A 20,309-nucleotide genomic window follows, 5' to 3' on the forward strand; every position below is an offset into this window, starting at 1 on the left:
GATCATTTTCTCATGTGAAAAAAAGAGAACTCCCCAGCATCAAGTAGATTTTGTTTCTGGGTGAAGGCTTCCTTGAAAAACTTTAGTTTAAATTATTTATATAGTTAAATTAAACTTTATGTAGTTTAAATACAAAAATATTTGTATTTCCTTCAAAATACCAGATATAATATACTGGTCATGAGGCAGAATAACATATAAACTTCCTTTGTGTTCTACAAATACTTATAAAAACACATTTTCAGTAATTTTTGTATGGGTCTTGATTTAATAGTATCTTAGAAAGATCTTCATTAATAATATTTGAAATATATAACCTGTATTTGTATATAGTTTTCTTAAATTCTTATAACCCTAACAAATATAATGTGCAATGATAATTCATATGATAGCCATCCTTTTCTACTCTTACATTTTACACAGTATATAACTAAGTACACTTTATAACCTCCTAACTAAGTATATTCCAATTGTAACTATTGTACTCATAGTGTTAAACTAAGTTTAAGTACTTAGGAGAAGAAATTCCTGTTTCATAAGAATTTGATATTTGAGTACTATAGGCACATCTAAATTTCAGATAAATCACTTTTTAATTTCTGCTATACATCTCCTGTCAAAAGATATAGGTTTAAGAAAGACAATCTTATTTAAATACAGCAATGCCCTGGCCAGTATGGCTCAATTATTTAGAGCATTGTCCCATACACTCAAAGGTTGCAAGTTTGATTCTAGTCATGGCACATACTTAGGTTGCAGGTTCGATCCCCGGTCGAGGTGAGTACAGGAGACAAACAATCAACATATCTCCTCACATCGATGTCTATCTTTCCTCTCCCCTCTCCCTTTCCCTCTCTCTAAAAATGCAATGAAAAAATGTTGTGTGGTGAGGATTAGATAGATAGATAGATAGATAGATAGACAGACAGACAGACAGATAGATAAAATAACAATACTCGTTTTACAGATTAGGAAATGAAAGATCATGGTATTTCTATTACTGACCCAAGATCACACAGTTAATAGGAAGCAATGAAGAGATTTAAACGAAGCCACCTCAGGGCCAAAACACATAGCATGCCAGCAATGTTTATTCATATTCTATTGTCCATTTATCCACTCAGCAAAGACTGGTAGTTCTGTTAGGTTCTGGGGTAGCAGTAAAAGGTACAGAGTTGCCACTGTCAAGAAGAAAAGTCAAGACAGTTAGAAAAGTCAGTTACTACATGTCTGTGCGATATAGACTGTGAAGTCACACAGGGGTTCGGGGGACACTCATCTTGGGATGAGGTGCCAGGTGTGAAGTGTAGGAAAGAGGTACCAATGAAGACAGAGAGTAGGCTAAGGGGACAGATTCCAAAATTCCTCATGCCATGCTAAGGAGTTGGATTTTATCATAGGGAAATGGGGAGTCATTCAATGACTTTAGTCAGGAAAGTGACATAATTAGGCATCCCTTTTTGAAAATTCACTCTCTTTTAAAATAAGAAGGGTTTAACTTAAGAGTGGCAATGAGATTAAATGAACAGAGATTCGACAGATAGGAGGTAAAATTGATAAGGTAATAAAGAAAAAGGAAGAGTAAAAGACCCTGGATATCTCTGAGGTGTCTGGTTTAGATGACTCTGTCAATGTTGTTATACCTTACAATGTTTTGTTTTGTTTTGTTTTAATTATTTTATTATTGTTCAAGTACAGTTGTCTGCACTTATCCCCCACCACTCACTCCCACCCCAGCCATCCCCACCTCCCTCCCTTGCTCCCACCCCCACCTTAATTTTGTCAATGTGGCCTTTATAGTTGTTCCTGAAAACTCATCCCTACATTATCCCCTCCCACTTCCCCTCTGGTTACTGTCAGATTGTTCTTAATTTCAATGTCTCTGGTTATATTTTGCTTGCTTGTTTCTTTTAATAAGCCAGGTGGTGAGGGACAAACACCATATGATCTCACCTTTAACTGGAACACCTTACAATGTTAAGAAACCTGGGAGACTGAAATGGTGGACTGGGAGTAAGAAAATGGAACCCAGAAAAACATGTTGGAGAACACTGACCTTTTAGTGGGTGGAATGGATCTCTGCACTTGTACAGATTAAGAAGGGAATACATATTGAATAGGGAAAATGTAGTAGGTTTAGTTCATGAAAATAAAATGTTAGGCCAATGAATTCATACGGGACAGGAAGAGGATATATGAGATAAGAGGATAAGACTGCAGAATTATTTACACACTGGCAACCACAAGAATGAGATGAGCCAAGGACACAGCTGGAGTTAAACTCTATGGATTAGAAGGTCCAGCTAAGAGTGAACTGTTCATGCAGTTATAGAACTCCACCCTCACATTAATATTTAACTTTAAAAAGTAAGCACACAGAAATGAAATGAAGAGTATTTATTAGCAATGTAAAACATGGTCTAGCTGGCTCTTCTTTAAGGGGGAAGGGCTGTCCAGGATGGATTTGTGATGTGAACAAAGTAAAGGATCATTAGAGTATTGAGTTGAGTTATAAATAAAGTGAACTGCAGAAAGCCTGCAAGCTTGAGAAATTCTTATGTACCACAGATCTTCCTGTCTTCTGATGTTTTTTAGGGTCAGTGTAAATACACTAGGTGTTTGTATGCTTGTCACCTCGCCTACTTACAGCCATCACTACAGGACTAAAAGACTGTGGAATTATTCCCATGTGAATTGGTTACTGATATTGGTAACTATTAACTTACAGCCTTGCTTGATTTCTTTGCTCCATGTCCCAAAAGGATCATATCCACTGAAAGTGATGAGGAATTATGGAAGGGGAGCCAACATTACAACAGTCTTCTTAATGGTCTTCCCATTTCTGTTCTAGCCCTTCACTTCCAATCTTTCATCCCCATAGAAGCCAGAATACATCAATCCCCCCTTTATCCACCTCCTTGGACACATTCCAAGACCCCCAGTGGATGCCTGAAACCTCAAATAGTATGAATCCTATATATAATATGTTTTTCCTGTATGTACATAGCTTTGACAAGATTTAATATATAATTTAGGCACAGTATGAGATTAACAACATTAATAATAAAATAGAACAATTATAACAATACTGTAATAAGTTATATAAATGTGGTCTCCCTCTCCAACAATTTTTATATTTTTCAGTCCAAATCTACACCTAAATCAGTGTAACAATTCCTTGCTGGCAGTAAATGATGGTATCACTCATTTCAGGGGATCCCTTGCTGACATCTTCACATAAGCTCAATGTGTTCTGGTTCAATATGTTACTCTCAGTTGGAACACATTTTCCGTTCATGTCTTCCATCCACAAATGAAATGCCTTTTCCATCTTAACTAAGCACTTACCATGTACAGTGGGTGTCATTTCTGCAGTTGGAGGTATGACTGCAAAACTAGCATGAGTTTTTCCTTTTTCTCAATGTCACAGATAGATTTGTTCTTACTGTAAATTTTAGCAACCTCCGCACACAAACTTTTTCTTTCCTTATTAAGTCAAGAACTTTCAACTTTTCACTCAAAGGAAGCACTTTATGGCTTCCCTGTGGCGTACCCAAATTGTCAGACACTTGCCCTTTGGGGCCATTATTAAGTAAAATAAGGGTTACTTGAACACAAGCACTAACAGGTCAAGATAGTCAAGATAGTCAATCTGATAACCACACAGGCTGAAGTGGCTTATGGGTGGGGAGCAGATACAGCACAGAGACTCTGGACAAAGGGATAATTCACATCCCACGCAGGCTGGTGTGAGATTTTATCACACTAACCAAAATGACACTGAATTTAAAACTTATAAATTGTTTCTTTCTAGAATTTTCCATTTAATATTTTTGGACCATGGTTGGCTCCAGGTTTATAACTGAAACAGAGGAAAGCAAAATCCAGGACAAGGGGTGAAGGGACTACTATAATCTTTTAGAACTTTAATTGGATGTTATCATTCCTTTGCTTCAAATACAGGAGCTTCCCAAATAGATTAAGAATAACAATGAACATACTCTACAAGACTCCTGACTGTTTCAAACCTCATCTCATGCCACTCTCTCTACTTTCAGACTGTTTGAACATGGCATTTCCTCAGCTTCAAATGCTTTCATTTCCAGTTTTCACAAGCTGACTCGTCATCCTTCAGGTGTCAGCTTAATACCATCTCCTTAGAGACACATCCCTGACTACACTATAAGAAGGAAATCCCCTTGTTATTATTTATCACTATCCTCTGTTCATTTTCTTCACAATACCAGCTATACTCATATATTCCTTTGCTCACTTGAATATTCCCTATAAATTCAACAATGATAGGAAATATGTCTTTTAGTTGCCTATATTCAGATTAGTCAAGTGCCTGGCATGCGGTGGACACTCAATAAGTTTCTGAAGAAAGAAAAGAAAGAAAGAAAGAATACAGAGAATACATGATGAGCATGCAGCCTACCTGAACAACTCAGACTCAATGTAGAACATAATCAATCTAAGATAAGAAGGCAAAACCTTGGTCTGGAAGGACCTGATGGTTAATTTTATATGTCAACTTGGTGAGGCATTGTGTCCAGATATTTGGTTAAACATTTTTCTAGATGTTTCTATGAAAATCATTTTTAGATGAGATTAATATTTAAACCAGGAGACTCCAAGTAAAGCATATTACCCTCCATAATGTGGCTGGGCCTCATCCAATCAGCTGAAGGTCTTACTGGGAAACGCACCTTCCTCAGAGAGAAAATTCTGCCAGCAGGATTTTGGAGGCTACATTTGGAGTCAAGCTGCAGCATCAGTTCTTTCCTAGGTCTCCAGTCTGTCACCCACCCTTACCACCCCCACCTGCAGATTTCTGCATTTGCTAGTTAGTCTCCAGAATTGTGTGAATCAATTCCTTGAAATAAATTTCTCTCCATATATACATGCACACACACACACACACACACACACACACGCACTATTGGTTCTGCTTCTCTGGAGAACTCTAACTAATACAGAGGTGTAGAAGATAGAAAACGTAAGTTCAAGACCCAACTCTGGTACTTACTACCTAGGGAATACTGAGTTTCCTTGGAATGACTGATTGCTATTATAAAATGAGTAGATTTAACAAAATCAACAACTACCATATGTTTATGGCTACTGTTTCCAAATAAATATCAACTGAAAATGTACATAAAATAATTTTAGAGAAGCTCCTCTCCATTTGTTCATTTTATAAAATTAAGTATTAGCACACTAATTAGGTACAAATTAATAAATGTTGTTATGATAGTTAAAATCCAGAGCCCTTTTTTTTTAATTCTCACCCAAGGATATTTTTTCACTGATTTTAGTGAAAGAGGGAGGATGAGAGAGGGAAAGAGAGAAACATCAAGGTAAGTGAGAAACATTGACTTCCACATATGCCCTGACCAGGGATCAAACCCACAACCTAGATGTGTGCCCTGACCAGTGATGGAACCCACAACTCTTTTAGGTGCACAGGATGACACTCCAAAGAAATGAGCTACCCAGCCAGGGCCATAGTACTTTTATCCAGGGTAGAAAACATGGGAAAGAATCCTAAGGTAATACTGAATTCATCAGACAAATGGCATTTATTTGGCAGCTTGTCAATAAAATTAACTTCTTCCATTAGGGAAATAATATACATTTTCAGCTTTTAAAATAAATTACCTCATTTCATACTGAAATGATGTTTTATTTCACAAGGCAGCACTATTTTTATAAAATATGTAAAATATGATACCCTCCAAATTTTTATAAATATCACTCATTCAGCCACCAGACTAATATCAGGATTTATACTGTTAAATAAGAAACTGCTTCACTTAGAAAGAAATGAAATAAATAACTTTCATGATTTATTTTAGGTAGGTAATTACAGCAGGTCTGCAAATGATGGTTCATTCAACATCATTTTATTATAAGATTGGTGAGATGCCATAGGAACTTAATTATTGTTTATAACAATTAGCTTCTGGTAAAAACTGGATTCATTATATTTCACTTTGCTTATAGTCATGTAACTTATCAATGACATTAAAGGAGGACTTCCTGTACATAATGTATAATTCTACTAAGTATATATAAATTTTACTACAGTGAATATAAAACATAATAAAATATATAGTACTGAGCTAAAATTGACAATTTTAATTATTTTAAAGAGTTAAACTTTATCTTGTGTAAAATATCCAACATATTAAAGGTATAAAAAAGAATTTATAGACAATATTAATATGTATTATTTTGTAAAAATAACTGATGAAAACAAATCTTCAAATTTTCAGAAGCATACCTAAAAAGCATGCAGAAAATTTTAGAAAAGGTAAAGCACACTCTAACCTGGCTACTTCTCCTCGACTACTGATTCAGGTAGCAGGGGCCTGTGGGGAAAGGTGGAAGCATTGGCTCAGAAAAATTCTAACTAATAATGTCTTTATTAGCTAAACTGTAACTAAGTTAAGGAAAACATATAAAAATAAACAAGGGTTTAAAAGCATATACAGGAAACCAGTCTGAAAAAACTACAAAAAAATCAAAATAAGATCATAATAAAATTATTACTTTAAATGATGAAATGTCAACATTAAACGTTTTTCCATTCAAACTGAAGAAATGTTGAAACCAAAATATTATAGCCAGGATTCAGCTGTGCAAACTGACATGTGTTTCTATATTTGTATAGGGGATAGAGTACAAAATTTGATAAGATGTGTCACCAAATCACTTTTAATCTGTTTAAAATTATTTCTTACTTAAAAACATTATTTTAATAATTTTTGACTTTGTAGTTAAAAATTGTTACTAAAAAACCTGCTGAAATAGAAAGCAGGGTTATTTGAAATGATGTGTGAGTTGGTTTCACTCTAGGACATGTTCCAAATACCTGGAATCATTCCTCTGTAGGCTGCTTTTTCAAAAATCACAGCATTTTCTAGTTAAAAGAGAATGACCTTAGAATTCAACTATTTTAAAATCACACCCAATGCAAGAAACACATTCAGAATGTGACCAATGATTATCCAAACCACATGAATATTTCCAATGAGGGAGAATAAGAATGTCTATTCCAACGTCACTTAGTTAAGTTTCAGAAATCTTTCTTTATACTGAAGTTAAATGCAGCTCTGAAATAACCTCCCTTCACTGATTTTTACATTCTGAGGCAAAGGTTCCCTAAAAATTTTTCAAATAATTGAAGACTTAACTACATGCCTTTCAAGTTTTTTTCTTTTAGGGTAAGCATTTCTATTTCCTCCAACTGTTTCTCAGATAGCAGGTTTTCAATAACTGTAACTGCTTTGGTTATTCTTCTCCGAATGTATCTCAGTTTGCCAATAACCCTCCAAAAAATATGACATCCAAACTAAACACAGATGTGATCTGGGTATGTGATGCAAATAACCACTGCCTTCCTTTTAAAAAAATCCTTTATTTTTAGTAAAGAAGGCTGAGATGTATAATCCTCCTTAAAAATACATAACACACCCAAATTAATACAATGTCATAAACAATACCTAAAGCTTGGCAATTTTTCTTAATTCTCCATATGCTATCTGTAAACTAAACTTAAATCAAAACACTTGGGTATACCACACGGATTGCAGCAAAGTTATTTTTGGATCCTAAACTTGAATTTCCATTTAAGTTTTCCACACTTAAAGTCTCTAGATGTATATGGAGACTTGATGAACTGTTATTTTACACTTTAGGGTCTTTCACAGTAAAAGATAAGTTTTGCTGCCTTGCTAGAGAAATTTATATGTCTATGCATATATTTAGGTAATCCTTAGATTTTGATGTGAAGAATTAATGTCTGAATCAGTCCTACATTTTTTCCATTCTCCAAATTTTTCCTAATTAAAGCAATACGTAGGAAAGAAGATAGTTTGCTATTTTAAACGACTTCTGGGAACACAGTGAATTTCCAGTACTTAAGAACTGGGGACACTCTACCTCACTCCTATTTTTAAAAAGTCACATATACATTTTCATAAATGTATCACATTTAGTCTGATCAGAAATAAAATTAATTTGAATTAACAAGTATTCCAAGAAATCACTTAAATCTCCACAAAAAATAAAAATCAACTTTTTCAAATAAGTATCTCTAAAAAAAATCAATCGAGGTACCAGTTAAAAGATATGAACTAGTCCAGTCATTCCATCTAACTTGTTTCATATCTTTGAGAAAAAATTTACCATGTGCTCTTCTCATACTTTAAAATAGAGAAGGTAAAAACATTAGGCCAATTTCAAGGGAAATGAAATAAGTGAATAAAAGTACATTTTTTAATAAGTACAATCAAAATCAAAAGCTTATTGCTGTAGATAAATGGTGAAAGGTTTATTATATTGAACATTAAAATGATCACCCTCCTGGAAGCATTTAAATATTAGTTGTTCTCTTAAATATCAACTACTTGAATTTCTAAATATGTAGAAAATTACAATATAGTAAAAAATAAAAACTACAAACTAAGCCAGAGATATAAGCCAAAAATATCTCCTGGTTCTCAAAAGTTTCCTAAATATTTTTAAAGATTTTAAAGTGGCTGAATTGAAGAAAGCCAAATTCAGTCAAGAATACTCCTGGTTCGAGGAAAGGGAGCTGGGGGGGGACTAGTAAAAGGTAAAGGGGGTCAAACACAATACATGGTGACAGAAGATTTGACTTCAGGTGGTAGGCACACAGTACAATATACAGATGATATATCATAGAACTGTACACTTGAAACCTATATAATTTTATTAAACAATGTTTAATAAATTTAATTTTTAAAAAAAACAGCCCTGGTTCACCTGGGCAGCTCTAGTATCCAGGACTATCTAGAGGTTTAGAACGTCCTCAACCCTAGCCAGAAATTCCAAGGTCTGAGAACTGAGAAGACCTAGGACAACAAGAGATGTCTGTTAACATATGGGCACTGCATTACTTGGCAGTTTACATCACAATGGCCCAGTAACAACTCCACTGCATTAAACTACTGAAAGTGCCACAGCCTTACTTCAAGGGTTAAACTGTTTCATTTGCTACTGCCAGTTATTAAAACTGGTAGTGAAACCATGTTTCTTTGCCATAAACAACTTAAACTATATTTATAAACAATTACTGAGTTACTGAAATACTTAACGCTTAATAAAAGTAAAATTGCCCTCACATACCTATAGAGAGCATCATTTAAAAAAAGAAAAGAAAACCAGGTAGATTTAAAGAGAGAAAATTCATAAAATAAGAACAATAAGAAAGTTTCCATTCTACTAAATGTTCATTTGATAGTTATTATAACTATATTCTGCACAATATAATGAGAACATTCTTGGGTTACAGGAGTATTAACTTTGGGTAGGTTTCTTTTACATTCATTCCTTTTTAAGCTTCCTTTCTTACTGCTATTTCATAAACCAAACATCAAGTAAAACTGACACCCTCACCCTATAAGACTACAAAATTTGCTGAGCTCTTGGCTCTCAAACTGGATGTTCTCTATGAGTAAACAATCTCCCACTTCTAATCATGGTCTAATCATGGTCATGGTTATAACCATTTCTGTATTACTAGGTATACGTTCTCATATAAAACTGCACATGGGGTAATAAAGAAAGCTTATTCCCCACAATTTAAATAACCAATACTCTACTGCAAGTCCTTTGTGGAATTCCAAAAGGAACACATATACAAACAATAAATGTAGAAAAACTGTTTTAGTCTTTTGTCTTGTTTCATCTTAATGTTTACTTTTATGCATTTTCCTAAGAATTTTCTAGAAAAGAATAAAACTAAAAACTAAAACATCTTAATGAATGATTCTCTTTGACAATTAGTTTTTGTATTAACCTTCATCACTATCAAAATCAAAACAGGTACCATTTATGTGGCATATATAATATGACTTAAAATACTAAGAGCTTTAAATACATTACCTACTAAGCTCCAGTCCATACATTTAAATGCCTACTAGACACCCCCTACTTGGAAGCCCCAAAGACATTTAAAACTCAACATGTCCCAAAAAGAACTTTCTATCTTTCTTACAAACATATTCCATTATTCTGAAACTTGATGAAGGGTACCTTCATCCACTTAGTCATCAAGGAACCTGGGAGTTTTAAACCAGTTGTAATAATAGCTACTTGGAGACAGCTACTATATGCCAAGAATTATGCTAGGAATATTATCTACAATAAACCCAATCTCCATCCTCCAAAAACTTACAAAATAAGCATTACTTTGTGAAATCTTACAGTAAACAATCCTGTTTAATTTTAGTTAATTCAAGTTTTCTGCAATTAATCTGAGCACTGAACACTCTTTCACCATAGCTTTTGGCAAACCGACCAATAGAACTAGTTGAATCAGACTTTGTAAAATTTTTTAAAAATTGTAATCAACAATCTGTCATATTAGCTCATCCTTTCTGCCAAAATCATATGAGCAAATTATTATATAAAAATGAGTAGTTGAAAGGAGTATAATATGTATTTAAAGTTGTCCTGTCTATATTTAATCAAGATACTATTTCCTCATGGCCTGATTCCTTGAAGTGAATCCACTTTCTTTCAGGTCCATTAATTATGAGAATATACTTGTTAAGAGATATGTGTTTAAACAATAGGAGAAATAAAGAACATTATCCATACTTCATGGTTTTCTATGTGAGTGAATGAATATAGTAATATTGTTACTATTTCTATTAGGTAACAAACAAAATATATTCATTCAGCATCAACCAGGCACTGATCCCAAATAGGATGAAAAATACAGAAATAATTTATAAAATATGATCCCTTCTCTCTACATGCTTATAAACTATTTGGAATTTAATGAATAGTAAAGTGCCAACAAAAAAGACCAAGAGTATTTTGACAGAATATTAGAAATATCAAATGTACAACAGAACCATGAATTGCCAAAGGCATGATAAAATGATATGTGGCTAATAAGATGAGAGGAAGATGATTCCTGGAAAATGCAGTGTAAAATATAGCAGGTAGAAATATTTCCAAAAAATTATGCAAATCTGCTTTAGCTGTCCTTTACATATACTTGCATCATTAATTTGTACAAAACATTTCTTTTAAACAAAGATTGACAGAATACAAGTAATTTAATGAACACGGTAAGCTTGGTGTTCTGCAAAGATACAAAAACAACTGTCTCTAGCTTTCAAAAATTACATCTCTATCAACAAATTAACCACAATCAGACATAAGCATCGTCTACTACCAAATGCTGTATCTGCAAAAACCAAAACATTATGGGCACATGGGAAGGAGATAATCCAAGCAAGCTCAACACAGCCTTAAAAATGATTATCCATGACAGCTTGAAAAAAACCACATATATTATCTATGCCAAAAAGAAAAGAAATTCTACACAAAACCAATAAATGGATATTCCAGCATCATAGCTTACGGAAAAATATTGAAAATAGAGGTATTCATATAAGAATTTATTTTGAGCCCTGGCTGGCATAGCTCAGTGGATTGAGCGCAGTCTGGGAACCAAAGTGTCCCAGGTTCGATTCCCAGCCAGGGTACATGCATGGGTTGCAGGCCATAACCCCCAGCAACCGCACATTGATGTTTTTCTCTCTCTCTCTCTCTATCTCCCTCCCTTCCCTCTCTAAATAAATAAATAAATAAATAAAATATTTTTTTAAAAAAATTTATTTTTGCATATCTAACTAGATTTTAATGCCATATTCAAAATGCAAAATAAATATCTAGCCAGAGAAAAGTGTATCATTGTCCAAATATATACCTGTGTGCAACTGTGTTACACTCTGTAATTATAATAACCCTTAACTTTTACCTACATTCTTAATTACTACTTTCAAATCTACAAAATAAATATAATAAGAGTCATAATCCTCTTGTTCATTTTCCAAATAACTTAGAATATCTGCTGTTGCAGCAGAAAAGGTTTAACAGATGTTTGTCAATGTGGGCTTTAAAAAAAATTCTATATATGCTAACTGGTGCCCAAAAGATCCATCATTATTCAAACATAATCACAATTTGTTTCCCAATTAAATACAATGTCTAAATTTATGCCCCATAAATTTTCAAACAAGTTCCCTTTTCATAATTATGGGAGAAGCCATGAGAACTATTCAACTAAACAACTTAAAAATCATCAGAAATTTAACAAACTATACACATTAAAAATCAACATGACAGAAAACTGTCATAAAGAGATCATACAGAAATTATTTTAGAAACTTTACTTATTTGTGCATAAAGCATTCCTTTACTGGCATTTCAAATATTGTAGACAATTGAAAGAATAATACAATGAATCCTCTACCTACCTAGATTCAACATTTGTAAGCATTTTGCTACAAATGCTCTTCTACCTCCTGCTCCACCTCCTCCTCTCCCTCTCCTATCACTCTATCCATCCATCCATCCATCCACTTTTTTTTCTGACAAAGCCCTCAATAATCAAATGAATTAATACTTCTAAAGAAAAACAAATTACATTAAGCTAAAGGCTATAAATTCAGTTCAAGTTTTGCTACCAAATGGATTCAGACAGATCAGTTGGTATCCCAAAGGAGATTTCTTTTAATGTTTTGGATTTTAAAAACATGGATAAAGGATGTTGGGTGGTAGTATTACCCCTATGTTACAGAGAAGGAAACTGAAGCATAGGGAAATTAAATAATTTATTCGAAACTAAAACAAGTAGCAAAACCAGTAAGTGAAAATAGGCAAACTACTCCAGAGTAGTGAAAAGTACTGCTCTAGGAAACCTCCAATCCAAGAGGAAAATCCTTGTGATTCTCTTTTTCTTTATCCAGAATCTGAACTCTTACCCCTAATCCATGACTACCCTCCTAGTCTGAGCCACTATGATCTCTCACTGGGTTTACTGCAATAAATAGACTGCTAACCACCTCATTCTTCTACCCACTTCAGAGTAAAAGCCAATGTTCTTTATAATAGCACTTAAGGAACTACAGGTTCTGTACCCTCTCATTTACCTTACATCTAGTATCGCAACCACTACTCTCCTCTCTCACTCACTCCAGCCTCACTGGTGTCTATGCTGCACCTGGTCCCCAGGCATGTTCCCACTTCTGGCCCTGGCACTGACCATTCTTCCTGCCTGGCACATGTTTCCCCGGGATCTACACGATGCCCACTGTCACCCCTCCAATGTCACGTTCCAATGAGGCCTACACTATCACTCTATTTAAAATTGGAGGAGGAAGGATAAATGGTCATGGAAAAAAGTAAATAAATAAATAGATATTTTTTAAAATTGCAACTGCACCCCCTCAAAACAACAGACACTCCAGATCCCCTGTTCCCTGCTCCCCTCTTTCTTTCTCCTTCACACTTACTGCCTGCAAACCTTCTAAACAATTTACTCATTTCTTATTTCCCCGTCTGTCTTTTCTACTTAGATTTCTACATACACCAATGTATCCCAAGTCATTAGAAAATCGTGTAGTAAGTGCTCAAAAATAATTTTTGCTATTGAGATTTCTATGTCAACTTCAACCCAAACACTTTGAACTAAGGTCTTCTACATTTCTTATAATTAGCATTTCTCAGCATCTCATAGAAAAGTTAGAATTTCAATATACTTAAATTAGATTTTTAAGAGGCCGAGTTTTATACAATTATGTGTTTACTAAGATTCTTTATGTAAAATTATATTTACAGACACGGGCAGATGTTACGATGTCACCGGGAGAGGACAATAAGGTAAGTAACAGTTTATATAGTTAGATCCCTTCTATAAGGAACACAGTATGCATTTGTGTGGATCACAGTTTCAGGTATGATGACATTAGGTATTTTTAAAACTTTTTCAGTCTGCATGTTTGTATTTTCTCAACTATTTCACTAGTGAATATATATTACTTATATCATTAAAAAATAACATACTCATATACCCCCCCAAAATTATTCCTCACAACACATTTACCAGCTAAATTCTAATTTTTGTCCTTCTATGAAAAAAATTTATTCACCATTATATAATACAATACATACATACCACTAATGTAATTTAATAGAATACCTACAATATTGATCTAGTTCTTCTCTTTATACAAGGGGTGATGTGGCTAATTCTTTTATTTATACAAAGGCATTATGGCATAAGTATGCTATATACCACTACATCCATGTATCTATGTAAATCCACATAGTCAATCTAACTTTCAAATATTACCTCTGAAATAATCCTTTTAATGACAATACTTTCAAAAGGCTTTTATATTTATAGTATAAACTTATAAACATTAGTTTTTATCTTTAAATTCAGAATACACGTAGTACAAATATGTTCAGCTTCAGCTTTTGCTGTTGCTGATATTAAAAGTATTAATATTTATTTACTTCCACTGGTCCTTGCTTCAAAAGTGTTTATCTGAATAAAGGAAAGCTATGGATTTAGACAAATTGTATTCATCTTTAAAGGTGACTACAATTTCACCTAAGGAAAATCAAAAAAACTATTTTAATGCCAACTCTGAATTTAAAAAATAATATTCTCCTATTTTCAGAAAAATTTGGAATCCTTGCTTTAGCTTGTAAAATGTGTATATATAATAGTAGTAATTAACATCTCAAAGACAAGGTAATTATGAGCAATTATTTTCTTAGCAAATAATAAACAAGTTCATTTATTGTCTGGAAAAGCTAACCTAAATTGGTTTAGAAATGCTTTCCATTTATCTTAAATCTAGAAAGAAAATGCTATATTTTAATCTTATATGTTTATATTTAATGTTCTTTTAAATGAAATTTGATTAGATTAAAATTTTCTAAACTTCAATTCCATTCAATATTTTATTGCAAAAACTTTTTAAAAAATAGACACAAGATGTATTTAAATAAAAGTTTACGTACCTTGGCTTCCGAAAAACTAAACTATATTGCTGGCAAGCCAGACCCACAGTGGGCGTATAAACAATAGGCATGAATTTCTCAACGTCAGACATGAGCACTTTATAAAAGAGCTTTTCATTTCTATCTTGAAGATCCATTAAGAGAAGATACCTGTGGAAATTGGACAAAATGAGATCTACATTCCAACAATGTCATGAAATAGCTGATTGGAAATCTAATTAAACATTTTTCAACAAAGTATGAAGTATTTTTTAGGTCATATAGAAAACATCTGATCAAAAAAGACTTTAGAAATATTCTTAAATACCTCAAAGAAAGAAGAACTATACATATAGCATTAACTTAACTAAATAAATATAAAGACTTCATCTTTTAACTTTCAGTGCTGAATAAGCAAGGGAAATAACGAAGTGAAAAATGAGTAAGGAATGTAGCACTAACCCTAAAAATCACTAAGGTAGGCAAGTCCAAGGAACTTTCCTTATTATTTGTATCAAATGGCCTTTTTCTTTCTAAAGGAATTTTTGACCCAGACTTACCAGTATCTTTCTAAACAACAACCTTATGTTACCTGTAACCTTCAATGGTTTAGAGAATAAAATTCAAAATGCTTGGTACAACTTAAAAGAATATTTCAAAATTGTACTTAATAATCTTACTAGCCTTTTTGGATTGATTCCCATTCCCTGAAATAGCTGCAAATGCACAGCATTTGGTGTGTCCGAGAGACAGGATTCTAATGCTGGGCAAATGGGTGGATTATGCTAACAGGAAAAATTAGTATTTGGGAAGATTATGACTTTTAGACATGCTAAAACTGATCTAGCAATATGTAAGTCCATCATCATTGCTAAATCAATGATCAGTTCTCAGACTGCATCTTATTTTACTTGGCAGAACATCTGATGCAAGTGGTATTCTCTAGAGGTCAATAACTCTCTTTACTTGACTTCTCAGCCATCATATTCTCTTGGTTTTCCTTCTATCGCACTGGTTTTCTGTTTGTCTGCAATTTCTTTTCTGTTTCTTTTTACTGTTTTCCCTTCTTCACTGAAAGCTAACACTCATCTCTAACATACTAGGAAGTTATTTTACCTTCAACATACCATATTTTTCGGACCATAAGACACACCTAGGATTTAGAGGAAAATAGGAAAAAAAATTTGAAGCAAAAATGTAGTAAAATATTTAATAACATAAATAACATAATATTTCACCAATGTAAATGTAAACAGAACTCAACAGCAGCATTAACAACCATTATTCCTCCCAAATTGGGAGGGGTGCATCTTATAGTCCAAAAATACAGTATATCCAAAATCTAAACACCTTCATTGCTACCAGCCCAAATCCAAATCACCATTATTTCTTGCTTGGATTACTATAATTATTTCCTAAACATTCTTCCAGCCTACATTCTATCCTCAACAATGCAGCCAGTCATCTTGAAATACAACTCAGATCATGCTGATTTTCTGTTTAAAACCTTTTCATTCAGAATGATGGCAAAAGTCCTTCAGTGGCCTTCAAATACATAATCTGCCCTCTACTACCCAACTTCTTCTCCCAACCTACCATTCTTCCCCTCACTCATCCAATTCCACATACAAGTCTCCCTGCTAACCCTTGATATGCCAGCTAAAGAACACCACTTTCCTCAGATTTCTTCATGGCTAACTGCCTCACTACCTCCAGTTACTTGCTCCTGTCACCTTCTCAATGAACTCCATCCTGATCACCCAATTTAACAATGCAAACTGACCAAACCAATACCCCTTAACCAATTCTACCTTTTCTTTTCTTTTCCTTTCTTTTCTTTTATTAGTACTTGTCACTTTCTAACATATTAAGTAATTTTATTTTGAAATAATCTTTAAAAATAATTTATCAAAGTTCAGTGAGGGCAGAAATCATTGTCTATAATCCCAGTATCTAAACAGCATGAGCTCAATGTCTGCTTGTCTATTTGAGGAATGACCCATGGCAAAAAATGTAAACACCACCTGCTCTTATGAGGTAGCTGACAGAATGGCCCAGGAAAAGAATATAAAATAAAAACATACGAAGCTGAAGGAAGAACTTAAGGAACAAGTGAAAGGGACTGTGAAGAAGGTTGAGCAGCATCAAAAACACACAACTGGAAGACCTGGCTAGCGTAGCTCAGTGGATTGAGCGTGGGCTGTGAACCAAAGCATCGCAGGTTCGATTCCCAGTCAGGGCACATGCCTGGATTGCAGACCACGGCCCCCAGCAACCGCACATTGATGTTTCTCTCTCTCTCTCTTTCTCCCTCCTTTCTCTCTCTAAAAATAAACAAATAAAATCTTTAAAAACACACACACACACAACTGGACACACTGAGTGTGCCTCTTGCCCCAGCTGCCACTGTCATCACCCATGGGCTCAAGAAAAAAGTGGCTATGGCAGAAATGGAGGTTATCACAGGCTCAGCAACATGAACTTCCACTCACCAAGGCTGACCTGGTTATTGACCCTGCTGAGTGCCCAATCTCCAGAGACCAGCATTGCATGCCTAATGTGCTTCCTTTCCACGGGGTGATCAGCAAGCTACCTCGTGGCAGGATGATTACAACACTGGACTACTTCCATCACAGAAGGGACAGCATTATTCCCATTGGAACTGACACTGACTCTGGATATGAATTTGCCTTCCCTGCATACAGTGCTTCAGCCAAAACTGCCATCCTTATTCACCATTATGGTATTCTACGAGGTATTGCTGCTGATCAAGGGACTCACTTCAAAGCAAATAAAGTGAGGCAATGAGCCTATATTCATGAAATTCACTGATCTTACTGTGTTTCCCCACCATCCAAAAGCAGCTGGCATGATAGAAAGGTGGAATGACCTTCTGAAGCCTCAGTTACAGCACCAGCTACGTGGTAATACCTTGCAAAGCTGGGGCAAGGTTCACTAGGAGGCCATGTATGATCCAAATCAGTGTCCAATCTAATACTATTTCTCTCACAGCCAATATTCACAGGTCCAGGAACCCGAGGGTGGGAACAGAAGTAGCACTACTCACTATTATCCCCAGTGACCCACTAGCAAAATTTCTGCTTCCTGTCCCCATAAACTTATGCTCTGCTGGCCAATAAATCTTAGTTCCAAAGGGGGGGATGTTTCCACCAGGAGACAATTATTCCATTGAACTGGAAGTTATGGCTGCCACTAGCCACACTGAACACCACATGCCTCTGAATCAACAGGCAAAGAAGGAAGTTACAGTGATGGCTAGGGTGATTGGTCTGGCCTACCACTGGGAATTTGGACTGCTACTCCATTGTTATTATTATTCCTGTTAGCAAACAGGAATTCTTCCAGCACTCTACTTTAGACTCAAGCTCCAAGTCTTTTCTTGTTCTTTACCCTGCCAGTCTACCTACTGATTTAGGACTTACCCAGCCTCCACAATCATGTGAACCAATTTCTTGAAATCAATGTGTATCTCCATCCAACAGAGCATGGAGTGTGTGTGTGTGTGTGTGTGTGTGTGTGTGTGTGTAGATAGATACACACATCCTGTTGCCTCTTTTTCTCTGAAGACCACTGGATAACCCTGACTAATACAAATAGTCAGTTACCTCTTCTAAACTTCACAAAATATTTTGAAATAACTATTACTCTCTTCAACTCACAAACAAAAAACCCAAGGTTTAGAGAGCTCAGTACCTCAATAAAAAAGGGCAGAGTCAAAAGCAGAGAGCAAGGGATTGTTGTGGTTCGAGCAGGCCCCACTGCTAGTAAGATGCAGACAGAATTTCAACCTAGGGCTATCTCCTTACACAGGGAGGGAACAATGTTACCTTTATCTTTCTCTTTGTGCAAACATGGAAACTGAATTCTAGACACAGTAAGTGGCCTACATTCGTAATAGGGTTAGAACCATGTTTGGAAGTTGAAAAAGTGTGCTTTCAACTAAAATGTATTTATAGTCTGACTGAAAACCACTTTAACCTGTTTTGCTCTGTATAGGGTGGCATTTCCTGATAATTTACCTTTACAGCAACAATTTTATCAGAAGAGAAAAGCAGTCTCTCTGAAGATGACAGTTTAGAAAAGAAAATTTTATTTTATTCAAATGTTCCTACAGAGGGTAAATTTTTTAAAACCATCATTGTATTTACAGGCAAATTCTCCTCAAAGTTGACTACTATTTCCAAATTAATAACTATTTTAACTTTCTCATCTAATAAAAAGTAAACTAAATAACTGCCTAAGCGAAATATAAAAATCACCCTCAGGAATGTGTTACCTGTCAAAGTCAGAGTTCAGACGTTCAAAATTTTTCATTACTCTCAGGACCTGGATATCCTGACTGATGAAGGAAGGTGGCAACATTCCATGAATATTCAACTGTTGTCTCTCTTCCAGGGTAAAAGCTAAATCCTATGGAGAAAAGAAAAACAATAATTTGAAGGGGGGGAGACCAAAAGCATATATTTATACAAATAACATCAAATGAGTATATGGAATTAAGAATCAGAAAATCTGGAGGTACTCTAAACATAGTCATTTGACTCTGAGTAGATCATATTATCTCTAAATACCTGAGCCCCTTCAACTTTAAATATTAGAATATTATAATATTTTCAGATCTGTGTCATTTGCATATTAATATAAAATTAGGTAATGCATTGGAGAAAATGATCTGAAGACATGCAAATGAAAGATATAAATATTATTGTCATTAAATAGAAAAGCAAATAGGAGTTACTATAAGAGACCTTAAAATTATAATCAGGAGTAGGCCACTTATGACCTGCTTTGCTTCCCCCTACAAAATAGGCCAGTTCATGCCTTATGTAAGCTTGAAGCCCCTATTCCAACACTTCTCTCCCAAGTTATCTCCTACTGTTCTTATACAATCCTAACCACACAAAACTCATCATTGCCTGAACACACCTGAAACCCTTTAATCCTTCCATGACACCATGGTCAAGAATGTTTTTCTTCCCTGCTTCTCTCTCTGCCCTTCAAACCACCCCTCAAATGCCCTCTCTTCTCTAAAGTCTTCCCAGACTCATCTGGCATATCCACGAGAGCCCTATTATTATGCCTACGCTATATTAGCTATTTACTTGAACACTGGTTATACAAAACAATAGTAAAGAAACTATGAGGCTTGAAAACAAGCAAACAAAATGGAACTCATGGGTTGATCAAAGACCCAGAGTGCCAGAGTGGACCTTAATACAAGGGGTAGTCATTAATATGGAAGACGGGAATGAGCAATTCCCCTTAAAGAGAGGCCTGGCCCTGGAGACAGGTCTCCCCTCAGGGATTAAGAGGCCTCCCCGAGACCCAAGAGGCCTCTCTGATTAGGCTGTGACTGCTATGCTTCTGTGTCTGGCAAAGCGCACCAGCACAATGATGGTCAGGTTCGCTCACTGTGACTGCTGCTGCTCTTTCTTAGACAACCTGGG

General features: G+C 34.9%; 1 protein-coding gene across 1 annotated transcript in view; it reads right to left on the bottom strand.

The window, feature by feature from the left end:
• Nucleotides 1–20,309, bottom strand: part of ME1 (malic enzyme 1) — a 172,623-nt gene that overhangs the window by 130,708 nt on the left and 21,606 nt on the right. The window contains exons 2-3 of the mRNA XM_028510473.2: nt 19,139–19,272; nt 14,863–15,012 (exon numbers count right to left, since the gene is read on the bottom strand). Of these exons, the coding sequence (XP_028366274.1) occupies nt 14,863–15,012; nt 19,139–19,272 (284 nt within the window). The remainder of the gene's footprint in view (nt 1–14,862; nt 15,013–19,138; nt 19,273–20,309) is intronic.

This window comes from Phyllostomus discolor, chromosome 4 (genome assembly GCF_004126475.2).
Source record: "Phyllostomus discolor isolate MPI-MPIP mPhyDis1 chromosome 4, mPhyDis1.pri.v3, whole genome shotgun sequence".
Lineage (NCBI taxonomy): Eukaryota > Metazoa > Chordata > Mammalia > Chiroptera > Phyllostomidae > Phyllostomus > Phyllostomus discolor.